This window comes from Saimiri boliviensis, chromosome 9, assembly GCF_048565385.1.
Source record: "Saimiri boliviensis isolate mSaiBol1 chromosome 9, mSaiBol1.pri, whole genome shotgun sequence".
In the NCBI taxonomy this organism is placed as follows: domain Eukaryota; kingdom Metazoa; phylum Chordata; class Mammalia; order Primates; family Cebidae; genus Saimiri; species Saimiri boliviensis.
The window spans coordinates 110,879,519-110,893,709 of NC_133457.1; the positions used below are offsets into that span (position 1 = coordinate 110,879,519).

At 46.4% G+C, this 14,191-nt stretch overlaps 1 protein-coding gene across 30 annotated transcripts in view; it reads right to left on the minus strand.

Annotated features, from left to right (window-relative positions):
• Window positions 1-14,191, minus strand: part of ZMYND8 (zinc finger MYND-type containing 8) — a 147,165-nt gene that overhangs the window by 45,773 nt on the left and 87,201 nt on the right. For all 30 annotated transcript variants that reach the window (XM_003936492.4, XM_003936491.4, XM_003936495.4 and 27 more), the window contains one exon: window positions 6,467-6,607. In XM_003936492.4, the coding sequence (XP_003936541.1) occupies window positions 6,467-6,607 (141 nt within the window). The remainder of the gene's footprint in view (window positions 1-6,466; window positions 6,608-14,191) is intronic.

Genomic DNA, 14,191 nt, shown 5'->3' on the forward strand with positions numbered 1-14,191 from the left:
ATCACTGGAACCCAGGAGGCAGAGGTTGCAGTGAGCTGAAATTGCACCACTGCATTCCAGCCTGGGCAACAAGAGTGAAGCTAGTCTCAAAAAAAAAAAGAGAGAGACATTTTTGTTCTAAAGCTGAATGCAAACTGTAGTAGACAGACTTCCAGGAACTACAAAATGGCAGCTCCTTCAACAGAACAGTATCACTTAGACAAGAGACCCTGGCTGGCCAGGCGTGGTGACTCTCACCTATAATCCCAGCATTTGAGAAGCTGAGGCAGGAAGACTGCTTGAGACCAGGAGTTCGAGACCAGCCTGGAAAACACAGCAAGACCATGTCTCTATATCATTAAAAAGAAAAAAGAAGAAGAAGAAGAGAAGAAGAAGGAGGAGGAAGAAGAAGAAAAGGAAGAAGGAAGAAGAAGGAAGGAGGAAGAAGAGAAAGGAGGAGGAAGGAGGAGGAAGGAGAAGGAGAAGGAGAAGAAAGACCCTGGCAGCCACTATCTTTCAATCAAAGCCAGAGATCTTCCCCACCTCATTCACTCTAAAGAAAATCAAGACAATATCTGAAAAAATCTGGGTCCGGGCACTCCATGTATACTCTCAAAGAAAGCCTGACTTCCAAGATACAGCTTTATGCACAAAAAGAAAGGAGGCCTCCTGTCAGTAACAGTAGCGAAACAAACAGAAAGGCTCGGGGTGTGACAGCGTTCCCTGGCCCTACCTGCATCTTCGAAAGAGCATAAAGGCGCATATCTGTCACTAACAGGACGACTGAAATGCTGAGTTTGTTCAGCTCAAAGTAAACACCCTCTGTGAAATAAGAGATGGGATTATCACAAAAAGCAAACAGGAGTCTAGAAGAAGAAAAGGGCTGGGCCCACCTCTTCTCTTCTAGTCTTAGAAACTGATTCCTATTTATGACTTATTTATAATCACTGCCGAGTCATACAGGGGGCCCATAATAATCCACTGGGCTCAGCTCCTTGTTTTAGAGACAAGAGGAGAGGCCCCAGACAGCAAATGAGGGGGAACAGGGAATTAGCAACCAAAGCAAGAACCAGGTCTCTGTACAAACCTTCCCATCTTATACCAGGTAATCATATACCACACACACACAAATACCATATACTCATATACCACATATACCCATATACTCATACGCCATATACAAAATACATATACTCACCATATACACATACATACACACAAATGCCATATACTCACATACCATATACACATTTACCATATACTCATATGCCATATACATACATATATACTCACATACCATATACACACATAGGCAAACACCATACACACACACGCATACATATACTCAAACACATATATCTGATATACACACATACCCATATACCATATACTTATCATATACCATACACACACATACATGTACTCAAATATACCCAGTATATGCACATATACCATATACTCATACCATATACACATACCATATACACAATAGACACACATATACCTTATACACACATACATGTATGAAAATACCATATACCTACATGCCATATAATCTTTTCTTTCTTTTTCTTTTTTTCCACGACAGAGTGTCACTCTGTCACCCCAGCTGGAGTGCAGTGGCGCAATCCTGGGCTCATCACCTCTCAGGTTCAAGCAATTATTCTCCTGCCTCATCCTCCTGAGTAGCTGGGACTACAGGCGCACACCACCTCCCCAGCTAATTTCTGTATTTTTAGTAGAGACGGGGTTTCAGCATATTGGCCAGGACAGTCTCAATCTCTTGTCGTCGTGAAAACCTGACAACCTTTTTGCATGGTTGGTTTTATGTGTCTGTCTGGCCCAAAGAGAGTTTTGGGTCTTTGTTTTTGTTTTTGTAGCACTGGGTGTCACTCTGTCACCCAGGCTTGAGTGCAGTGATTTGATCACAGCTCACTGCAACCCTGAACTCCTGGGCTCAAGCAATCCTTCTGCCTCAGCCTCCCAATATGTGGGAATTATAGGCTTAGCCACCACACCCGGCCAGTTTTTGTTTTTAATGAAACTGATCAGCAGCTTTTAAAAACTAGGAGAAATCCTGTAATAATCTGGAGTCCCGATTTTCTTGACAATTCAGTCTGACAACGCAGGCTAAACTGGCAAGAGCCACATCCTTTACAAATTCCAAAGTGTCACCTTACCCCTGGCCCCAAAAGCTGGTATTATCAAAAGGCACAGAAGACAAACTTTGCAGCAGGCAGGGCTGAGCCTGAAGGCCAAACTCTACCACAAACCATGGGTGATCCTTGGGTGCGTAACTTGCTTCTCTGCGCCCCAGTTGACATTTCTGTGAAACACAGATATTAACTACTTTAAAGGTTGCTGTCATTTAAAAAAAAAAAAAAAAAAACACGTTTTATTGGCTGGGCATGGTGGCTCACGCCCGTAATCCCTGTCATCTGCCTACCTCAGCAGTTTGGAAGGCTGAGGTAGACATATCACCTGAAGTTGGGAGTTCAAGACCAGCGTGACCAACATGGAGAAACTCAAATACAAAATTAGCAGGGCATGGTGGCGCATGCCTGTAATCCCAGCTACTAAGGGAGGCTGAGGCAGGAAAATCACTTGAACATGCGAGGCAGAACTTGCAGTGAGCTAAGATCACGCCATTGCACTCCAGCCTGGGCAACAAGAGTGAAACTCCATGTCAAAAAAAAAAAAAAAAAAAAAAACTATTACAGAGAGTAAAATTCACTTTTGGGGGAATACAAGTTCTATGAGTTGTAACACCTGCATATATTCCTGTAACCACCACCACAACGAAAACACAGAGCAAGTCCATCTCCCAAAGAATCCCCTCCCAATATGTAGGCGAACCCTCCTCCAACCCAAGCCCCGGCTATCACTGATCCATCCGTTCCCCCATCTCTGTAATTCTGCCTTTTCCATTATATTTTTTAAGGAAATCCTGTTTTATTAGCTATAATAATTTCATCATTATCCAGGGTGCTCCCTCTCATTCTCCCTGTCTATGGAAAGAAGTTCCACAGCCGATAAACATCATCAAGCCCCATAAAGCATTTGCTCAGTCCATGGGTAGTGGCTGGAGAATTCCTTAGCATTGCCCTCTTTGTTCCGATCTCATTCCCACCCACGGCATTTCCATCGGTCCCTAGCTGGTCACTGCAATCCCAGCCCACAAAACGCCCACATTCTCAATGCTCTTGTTCCTGCTGAAGAAGATAAGAAGTGTGTCCTGGGCCTCGAAAAGCTCCCAGAGGAGACACGAGAGAGCCTCGGATCCCCTGGTACCCACCCACCACCATGCCACACGCCAGGAAGAACCCTTTCCCTCCCACAACGGATCAAGCCAAATGAAAGACCCACAGTGTCACGAGGAAGCCCAGTGACCACCCAGTTTCAGGAAACAGCTATTCTTGACAAGCATGACTGGCAGAGAGGAAATGTCACCGTGAGAACGCCTCCAAACAGCGTTTCTTTTCAGGGTATGGAGGTGGAAGGAGGGCGTGAGAAAGCAAACCACATTTTTGGGAACAATGAATGTTCCCAAGGAAGCACATGGGTCCCTTTTCACTCAAGTGAGGAACCAACCGATTGGTCTGAATTGGAGCCCTGGAAGCAGCGGCCCTGACCATCCTATTACATCTGGGCTTCACTCACAGGTGAGCCGGGATGGGAGCCAGGCTGTGCTCCGGCCCTGCTGCTTCCGGGATTCTGGGCACCCCATGCCTCCTCTCCAGACCTCCCTCGTTTTTCTCCATTTGAAAACGGCACTGTAGGACAAGATGGACCTGGAGGGCGCCAACCACCAAAGGCGTGGAATTCACATAGAAGCATCACTGGGAACAGGTGGCTGCCCTCTCTTCCTGAAACCCCTACACTGGAGGCTCCAGGGCAACACAGTCCCCTGGTGTGGCTCCTCCTGACCCGCCCCCTCCTTTTCAGGCTCCATCCCTTGCTTCTCCTCCTCCCCGCGCTCAACGTCCCAAGGCCCTCACTCCTGCTCAATGCTCTACCCTTGACTCGAAACCTTAGTAAGCCAATAGGACTGGAGTCTTGGTGGGGGATGCTTAGCAGCAACTCTGGCCACCAATCGTTCGATGCCAGCAGCATCCCCATCACCCCCTCAAAGTCATGAGAACTACTGCTCTAACCCAATCCCAGGTACACATCGAGATTCCCAGAATGACACCTCCTGCCTGAACCTGGCTGCAGGCACCCTCCTTCCTGCCTCCAGCTGCCCTGCCGACGTCTCCACAGAGGGATGGGACAACAGCTCAAATTTACAGAATTTAAACTGGACCCTTGGCCACTGCTCCTGCCGTACCCAGATCTATCAACACAACTACTGACACAATCTAGAAATTCTCTGCTGGGGGGCCTGCTCTACAGGTTGCAGGATGTGCAGCGGTATCCAAGGTCTCTATCGATTAGACGCCAGGAGCACCCCAACCGTAGATGTGACAATCAAAAATGTCTCCAAACATTGCCAGGTGATACAAAATTGCCCCCAGATGAGAATGACTGATGTGGACTATTCTAAACACAGCACAGAGAGCTCCTTCTGAGGTGGGAAGTCCATTCACATCCCTCCTGCACTGAACCCTCCACACCAGGGTCTGTGAGACCCCCATACTGTCTCCGACTCCATGGAGTGGCCTCACCCTCACTCACCATGATGCAGCCACCCTGGCCTCCTTGCTAATCCTACAACACACCCAGTTACTCCTACAGCACACCAACTTAATCCTTACCCTAGGGCCTTTATAGTCTCTTATTCTTCCTAGAATCTTTTTCCTCCTAATACTGGCCTGGATGATTTTTCTTGTCATGTGAACTTCAGCTCAAGTATCGCCTCCCAAAGAGGCCCTGTTTAACCCCGCCACCTAAGTGAACTATGACATCTGCCTCCAGCTTGCCCATTTCTCACCTGACCAGACATCCATCATGGTGTGAACTGTCTCTCATTGTATAAATTGCCTTGATTATTTTCTCTCCCTTTCTAAAAACCCAGCCTCTACAAGACCAGGACCTTAGCAGACTTGCTTTCCTCTCTATCTCCACGCCTAAAATAGTGCACAGCACACAACAGATGTTCTGGAAAAATCTGTGCCAGGTGCAGTGGCTCATGCCTGTAAGCCCAGCACTTTGGGAGGCCAAGGTAGGCGGATCACCTGAGGTCAGGAGCTCAAGACCAGCCTGACCAACATGGTGTAACTCTGTCTCAACTAAAAATACAAAAATTAGCTGGGCAAGGTGGCAGGCGCCTGTAATCCCAGCTACTCAGGAGCCTGAGGCAGGAGAATTGCTTGAACCTGGGAGGCGGAGGTTGCAGCGAGCCGAGATCACGCCACTGCACTCCAGCTGTGTCTTAAGCAAACAAACAAACAAAAAAATCAGTAGTGAGGATGCAATGAATCAATCAATAGTAAACCCATTATGGGCCAGGTACAATGACTCATGCCTGTAATCCCAGCAGTTTGGGAGGCTAAGGTGGGAGGACTGATTGAGGCCAAGAGTTCAAGACCAGCCTGGGCAACACAGCAAGACCCAATTGCTACAAAAAATTTAAAAGTTAGCTGAGTATGTAGCTAAAAACTAGCTAGGCCTGTAGTCCTAGCTACTTAGGGAGGCTAAGGCAGGAAATAGCTTGAGCCCAGGAGTTCAAGATTGCAGTGAACTATGATTGCACCATTGCACTCCACAGCCTGGGTGACACCCCACCTCTAAGAAAATAGTTATCATCATCATCATCATCATCATCATCATTATTCAGGAAATGAAGACCAGAATGTAAGAATTAGAAGAGAAGCAAGGAATATCAGAGTATGCTGTACATAGGAAAGGTAAGTACTGATTCCTCCTACTTGCTTCTGTGCCATGGGTATAATTTACAAATATGAGAACTGGGTTACTGTGGTCAAGGGCAAATGAGGTGAAAACACTGGCCCAGAGTACCTCTAGATAAAAGCACTTAGGGCCGGGCACGGTGGCTTATGCCCGTCAGACCCCAGTACTTTGGGAGGCAGAGGTGGGCAGATCACCTGAGGTCAGACCAGCCTGGCTCACATGGTGAAACTCCACCTCTACTAAAAATATAAAAATTAGATGAGCATGGTTGTGCACACCTGTAGACCCAGCTACTCAGGAGGCTGAGACATGAGAATCACTTGAACCCGGGAGGCGGAGGTTGCGGTGAGCCAAGGTCGCGCCATTGCACTCCAGCCTGGGCAATAAGAGTGAAACTCCATCTCAGAAAGAAAAAAGAGAAAAAAAAAAAAAAGGACTTTGTATGTCAACAGGCCCCAGGAAATCCCTTACTTGTTCTTTTCATAGATCTTTTCTCACCTTTATCCACTGGAACTTTTACATTTTTTGCATACAGAAAAGAGCTGAAGGTTCAAGAACCAAATACAAAAGAGGAGACGTTATTTGCAAAAACATCCACAGTTGCCACAGAAAGATACTGGCAAAAACTGCAACTGACCCAGGTTAAGATTCAGGATGCTGCCGGTGGTAGACGTTTTGTCCATTTTCGTCGTGATGGGAGTTGACAGTTGAGGAGAGAAGGGCTTTGGGCTGCCGGATAAACTCCCTGCTTGTCCCGCCTTGGTGGAGGCTGGTGAAGCTGAAAAAGTAGGGCATTATTAAAAGACAGGTTTACAAAGAAATAAGTCAAAGGTATAGGTGTGGTGCAGGGAGAGAGTGGAGAAATACCGACGTTGTGGCCGATACAGCATCACAGAAGGGGTGGGGCGGGGCGGGGCAGGCTGGCCATTTATTTTCAGCAAAGGGCTTTAACCCGACGTGAAACCGTTAAAGCCACAAATGAGGAAGGTCTCTCCAGTTATTCTATTAACCACAAAGCTCTAAGACAAATCGGCTAAGCTGCCACTGAAATTGGTTTGGCCCATTCATGGGTATAAATCTCAACATAAATAGCGATTAAACCAACACCCACATGGTCCAGATGTGGAGAACGGGAGCCAGGCTTACAAATGCGTGTCATCCATTTGTAGAAAGAGACTGCGGTCAGCTCACACGCGGCCACTGCACCTGCCAGGGAGCAGCTCGGCCCCTTGGGAAACCTCCAGCTCCCATTTCAAAGGTTCTTGAGGTTGTGTGAAGCCAAACCCAGTACCAGATGGAGTGAGGGGGACATTGGTAAATTATCTCCTTTTTTACTGTATTTCAAACTTTTACAGGAGGAGACAGAACTGTACCCACGCCTAAGGCTTTTAGAAATACCTTAAAACGAACTACAACCTGCTTCTCCTCTCTCTCTTTTCACAGGGTTAGGACAAGAAACCACTTACATTTTAAAAAGCGGCGAGCCTCCTAAAGAGCCTTTGAATTCTGCCCCTTTGCCCTTGCCCCTCCATGGTACTAAGACTGCCCTGTTAATGCCCATTTAAAAACAGCTGGGACATCCAGGCATGGTGGCTCATGCCTGTAATCCCAGCACTTTGGGAGGCTGAGGCGGGCAGATCACCAGCAGCCTGACCAATATGGAGAAACCCTGACTCTACTAGAAAAAAGAAAATACAAAATTAGCCAGGCATGGTGGTGCATGCTTGAAATCCCAGCTACTCGGGAGGCTAAGACAGGAGAATTGCTTGAACCCAGGAGGTGGAGATTGCAGTGAGCCGAGATTGTACCACTGCACTTCAGCCTGGGCGGCAGAGCGAGACACCATCTCAAAAAACAAAAAAACAGCTGGGACTAAAGGCAGGACTGACAACAATGACAGCCAACTCTTCCAAAACAAAAAACATTCTGAGCTGATCTGGTCCTTGAAAGGAATTTGTAGATGGCAAACTGGAGTTAGGGACTGAGACTCCCCAGAGACTTCAAAAGTGCTGGGGCACTTGGGTGGGCACTTGCCTCAGTTTCCCCATGTGACAAATTGGAACACTCAGAACAAGGCTTCAGTGTGTTAAAACTCACATACCAGTTGGGTGCGGTGTCTCACGTCTATAATCCCAGCACTTTGGGAAGCCTAGGCTGGCGGATCATGAGGTCAAGAAATCAAGCCCATCCTGGCCAACAAAGTGAAACCCCATCTCTACTAAAATACAAAAATTAGCTGGGCGTGGTGGCACGCACCAGTAGTCCCAGCTACTCAGGAGGCTAAGGCAGGAGAATTGCCTGAACCCGGGAGGCAGAGGTTGCGGTGAGTCGAGATCGCGCCACTGCACTCCAGCCTGGCGCCTGGCGACAGAGTAAGACTCTGTCTCAAAACAAAACAAAACAAAAAAAAAAATTAAATACCAGCTCAGCTGGTGAATCCACAAGAGTGAGGCAGCTCCGGTGCCAGGACCTGTCTGTACTACTGTTAATGTAACATAGTGGGAAAGACTCCAGACGTAAAGAGGCCTGGATTCAAGCATGGATCAGAAGCCAGACACTGAGGATTCAAGTCCCAGCTTAGCTGTTGCCCTGCTGTGTAACCCAGGGCCGGTTACTGGCACCTCTGCCTCTCTCTTCCTGGCAGCAGCAAAGAGAGACACTAATAATATGATACAAAGGGATGATAACAGTAGCTACATCTCATCAGGCTGCTGTGAGAATTAAATCAATCATCCGAACAGTGCCTGGCATCCAGTAAGTACTCTGTTACTGTTTGCTATTAGAGTGGTTTTATTTTCTATTTCCCCATTAACCTCTAGGGCTTTGGGGTTATCCTCTGAACCACTGATTCTCGGCTATGAGCAATTCTTCTCCCCAGGGCTACACTGGGCAGTGCATGCAGACATTTTAGGAGAGTGGGGGGTTGCTACCGGCATCTGAGAGGCAGAGACCAAAATGCTGCAAAATCTTCTACAATGCACAGAACAGCCCCCCACAAGAAAGACTTATCTGGCCCCAAATGTCAACAGTGCTGAAACTGACACACCACACAGGGATGGAGGCGGCCATGCAGCTGGGAATCCTTTTCCTCATCTGGAAATGAGAAGGGAGTGAGGATCAATGTCCTCGATCTACGTCAATTGGTGCTCAGCAAGTGCTCAATAAATATTAGATCGTTATAAGAAATAAGTTTTTCGACACCAGAACTGTTGTATAAAAGAAAAGAAAAAAAAAAAAGAAATGTTTTGCTTTTGTTTTTTGAGACAGAATCTCGCTCCGTCGCCCAGGCTGCAGTGCAGTTGTGCAATCTCGGTTCACTGCAACCTCTGCCTCCTGGGTTTCAAGTGATTCCTGCCTCAGCCTCCTGAGTAGCTAGAATTTTAGGCTCCCATTACCACACCCGGCTAATTTTTGTATTTTTAGTAGAGACAGGGTTTTACCATGCTGGTCAGGCTACTCTGGAACTCCTAACCTCAAGGGATCTACCCACCTCAGCCTCCCAAAGTGCTGGGATTACAGATATGAGCCACTGTACCCAGCCTACAATTAAGTTTTTAAAACAATAAATCTGTTTTACTGCAAGGATTAATAGAATTGGCCTAGCACATGGCATGCCATATTCCTTGGGGGGCTGTTATTATTATTACACAGTCCTATCACTGGTACTGTCAGAAGTAGAACTAAAGGGTTTGTTACATGAAGAAACAAGAATAGGCCAGGTGTGGTGGTTCACCCCTGTAATCCCAGCACCTTGGGAGGCTAAGGTGGGAGGATCACTTGAGCTCAAGAGTTCGAGACTAGCCTGGGTAACAACATGGCAAAACCTAATATCTACTAAAAAATACCAAAAAAATTTAAAAATTAGCCTGGTATGGTGGCACACGCCTGTAGTCCCAGCTACAAAGAGACTGAGATGGGAGGATCCATTGAGCCTGGGAGGTCGAGACTGCAGTGAGCCGTGATCACACCGCTACACGCCAGCCTAGGAGACAGAGGGAGACCCTGTCTCCAAAATAAATAAATAAATAAAAATCAAGGCATTTTAAGAGAAGTAGTACCAATCAAATGTTTAGCATTAGGATTTTTAACATTATTCATTCATTTATGTTCTACCTCATTCCAAAAGCAATCTGCAGCTGCTCAAATATCTGTGTAATAGATTCCCCGTGAGAATTAAACACCAGGACTTCGCTAATTGTGTTCCCTTAAGCAAACTAGCCAAGTCTAACAGGCAGGGCCTTAATATACTATCAAATACGCTCCCTGGGAATGCCGAGAACTTTGACAAGGAGGCCAAACCCTAAAGGGTAGCAGGAATAAACAAACGAACAAAAACTCACAAAGATGCCGGTAGAGCACAGCCCAGTGAATCCACATTTTCCTGCTCGACAGGTCAGGGGTGTGTGTGTGTGTGTGTGTGTGTGTGTGTGTGTCTGTGTGTGTGATTGTTTGTTTATTTTCAGGCAGTGTCTCACTCTGCTCCCCAGGCTGGAGTGCAGTGAGGCAATCTCAGTTCACTGCAACCTTTGCTTGCTGGGTTCAAGTAATTCTCCTGCCTCAGCCTCCCGAGAAGCTGGGACTACAGGTGTGTGCCACCACACCCAGCTAAGTTTTTGGTATTTTTAGTAGAGATGGGGTTTTGTCATGTTGACCAGGCTGGTCTTGAACTATTGACCTCAGGTGATCCACCCACCTTGGCCTCCCAAAGGGCTGGGATTATAGGTATGAGCCACCACACCCAGCCTATTTTTATCATTCTGTATATACATTCATGTATACTAAAAAATTAGTAACTAAAACAAGCCTTTAATTTGATACATACATAGTATTTCCTTTGTTAATAAAGAAACAACTGTTGAGATTTCAGAGATATGTTATAAATATTAAAACAGTTATGGCTAGGGGTGGTCATGAGTTCAGGAGTTTGAGACCAGCCTGGTCAATATGGTGAAACCCCATCTCTACTAAAAATACAAAAAAATAAGCCAGTCATGGTGGTATGGCCTGTAATCTCAGCTACTCGGGAGGCCGAAGCAGGGGAATTGCTTGAACCCGGGAGATGGAGGTTGCAGTGAGCTGAGATCACGCCCCTCCACTCCAGCCCGAGTGACAGAGCCAGACTCCATCTCAAAAGAGAGAGAGAGAGAGAGAGAGAGAGAGAGAGAATGAGACAGCTATGACTAAACAGATCACAAAAAAATGCAAGTCAATACACATGAGGGTGCATGTGGTACCAGCACGGAGGCCAGACATGATTCTCAGCATCCTAGGTGCCCAGAACAGCTTCACCAGAGGGAATTATCCGGCCCAAATGTCAATGGTGCTGAAGTTGAGAAAAACCTGTTTCAAATCACTCCAGACATTTTCAAAGGCAAAAAGACTTGGAAATGCTTGTTTCAATTAAACTTTGAAACAGATGCCAATCCTTTTATAATGCCGTACATCTTGCCCAGAGGAAGAACTAATTGCCTTTGAAGTCACAAATAATTTAACCAGATTTCATACTTTGATGTAAGATTCACGAGTGTAGGCTAAAACACATCATTTGTTATCTGCATTTACAAAATGCTAGCCTGTGTGAAGGGCTGTTCTGACTACAGTAGGAAACATGAGCCTTGGAATTTCAACAAGGAAAAAAATGCCCCTTTCCTCCCATGCACTGCAGCACTCTGGGCGTGGGGGAGAGGCAGAGTGAAGGATTCCTGCTGAACGTCCTCCACTTTAGAACCTCAGAAACAACCTGTATGTTCAAAGTGCCACACGTTGCACAACTCCTATGGTGCCATGCACAGATGAGCACGGCACTGCCAGATGGTCTAGGATGGGTCAGGAGGTGTCGGTAAAAATGCTATTTTGAAGGTCGATTTCCTAACACAGAAACATATTCAGAATACCAAGGCTAAGGACCAGGCATGGTGCCTCATGCCTATTAGCCCAGCATTTTGGGAGGCTGAGGCAGGCAGATCGTTTGAGCTCAGGAGTTTGAGACTAGCCTAGGTAACACAGCAAGACATCGTCTACACAGAAAATGAAAAAACATTTTTTTTAAATTAGGTGTGGTGGTGCACATCTGCAGTCCTAGCTACTCAGGAGTTGAAGGCTACAGTGAGCCATGATCACACCACTGAACTCCAGCCTGAGTGATAGAGTGCAACCCTGTCTCTTAAAAAAAAAAAAAAAACATTTTTGGTCAGGCATGGTGGCACTTCTTTTTCCATTTGAAAAGAGAAAGATAGGGCCAAGTGTGATGGCTCATGCCTATAATTCCAGCACTTTGGGAGGCTGAGGTGGGTGGATCACCTGAGGTCAGGAGTTCCAGACTAACCTGGCCAAAATGATGAAAACCCGTCTTTATGAAAAATACAAAAGAAAAAACAATTAGCTGGGTATGGTGGCATGCACATGTAATCCCAGCTACTCAGGAGACTGAGGCAGGAGAATTGCTTGAACCCAGGTGGCAGAGGTTGCAGTGAGCCAAGATGGTTCCATTGCACTCCAGCCTGGGCAACAAGGAGAAATTCCATCTCAAAAAAAAAAAAAAAAAAAAAAGTCTTTTTAATATACAAAAATTAAAAATAAAAAAAAAAAAATACAAGGTTAAGCCTTAAAAAAATAAATGCTACAGGCTGGGCGTGGTGGCTCACGCCTATAATCCCAGCACTTTGGGAGGCCGAGGTAGGAAGATCACCTGAGGTCAGGAATTTGAGACCAGCCTGACCGACATAGAGAAACCCCGTCTCTACTAAAAATACAAAATTAACTGCGCATGGTGGCGCACGCCTCTAATCCCAGCAACTCAGGTGGCTGAGGCAGGAGAATCACTTGAACCTGGGAGGAGGAGGTTGCAGTGAGCTGAGATCGCGTCATTGCACTCCAGCCTGGGCAACAAGAACGAAACTCCATCTCAAAAAATAATAACCAACTAAATAAATAAATAAATGCTACAATATACACTGACATTGCAAACAAGTGACCCATGAACCAAGCAGTTCACAGATGCATTTAATGTAACACAGCTTTTCTCTATTTAAATCGGTGAGCCAGGGCTGGGCGCGGTGGCTCACACCTGTAATCCCAGCACTCTGGGAGGCCGAGGCAGGTGGATCACGAGGTCAAGAGATCGAGACCATCCTGGTCAAAAAGGTGAAACCCCACCTCTACTAAAAATACAAAAATTAGCTGGGCATGGTGGTGCGTGCCTGTAGTCCCAGCTACTTGGGAGGCTGAAGCAGGAGAACTGCTTGAACCCAGGAGGCAGAGGTTGCGGTGAGCCGAGATGGCGCCATTGCACTCCAACCTGGGTAACAAGAGCGAAACTCTGTCTCAAAAAATAAAAATTAAAAATAAAATAAATAAATCTGTGAGCCAGTACATAAAAGTAGATAGCTGAGCGTGGTGGTGCGCACCTATAGTCCCAGCTGCTCTGGATGCTAAGGTGGGAGGATCGCCTGAGCCCAAGAGTCTTAGACCAGCCTGGGCAACATAATGAGGATCCTGTTTCTAAAAAAGAAAAAGAAAAAGTTGGAGTAGTTCACACTTTTTTAAATTGAGAGTTCTCTTGAAAAATCAGAAATCTCTCAATACAGAGCCCATACTCCTACGTGGCAAGAACCAGCAGGAGGAAAAGGTCCCTGATACATTGCAGAAAGGCCCACCTCTCTAGCTCAGCATCTTGAGAGCTCATGACCCATTAGTCATGCATAACACTTACAGGTAACATGGGTATGTAACACTTACCCAAGAGCTGCTGACTCTTCCAATTCATGGTGCATGCTAGCATTGGCACTGTTGTGTTTCCTTATGAAAGAACTGCTTATCATTGTAACAGTAAAGTAGCCACAGGCTACTGTAGTACCTCCCACATGCACTATGTATCAGAAGAGCCCCTAACCCCTTGGGCTGTTACACACCCATGTGCATACACAAGCACACAATGTGTAACAGGTATGGTGAGAAACATCTGTGTGCTTTCATTCACCCCAGTCTCTAATTACCACTCCCCGACCTCACTCACTGCCACATCTGCCCGATCCCTGTATATGAGTTTTCAGCTTAACAGTAGGACTTAAAAACCAACATAGAAAAAGCACTGCAAACACAATCTAAAAGCTGGCTGTGGGAGGTGGAATTATCGGTGACTTTATTTTTTTTTTTTTTTGAGATGGAGTCTCGCTCTGTCGCCCAGGCTGGAGTGCAGCTCAAGTGATTCTCCTGCCTCAGCCTCCCGAATAGTTGGGACTACAGGCATGTGCCACCACGCCCAGCTAATTTTTTATATTTTTATTAGAGACGGGGTTTCACCATGCTGGCCAGGCTGGTCTCAAACTCCTGACTTCAAGTGATCTGCCCTCCTCGGCCTTCC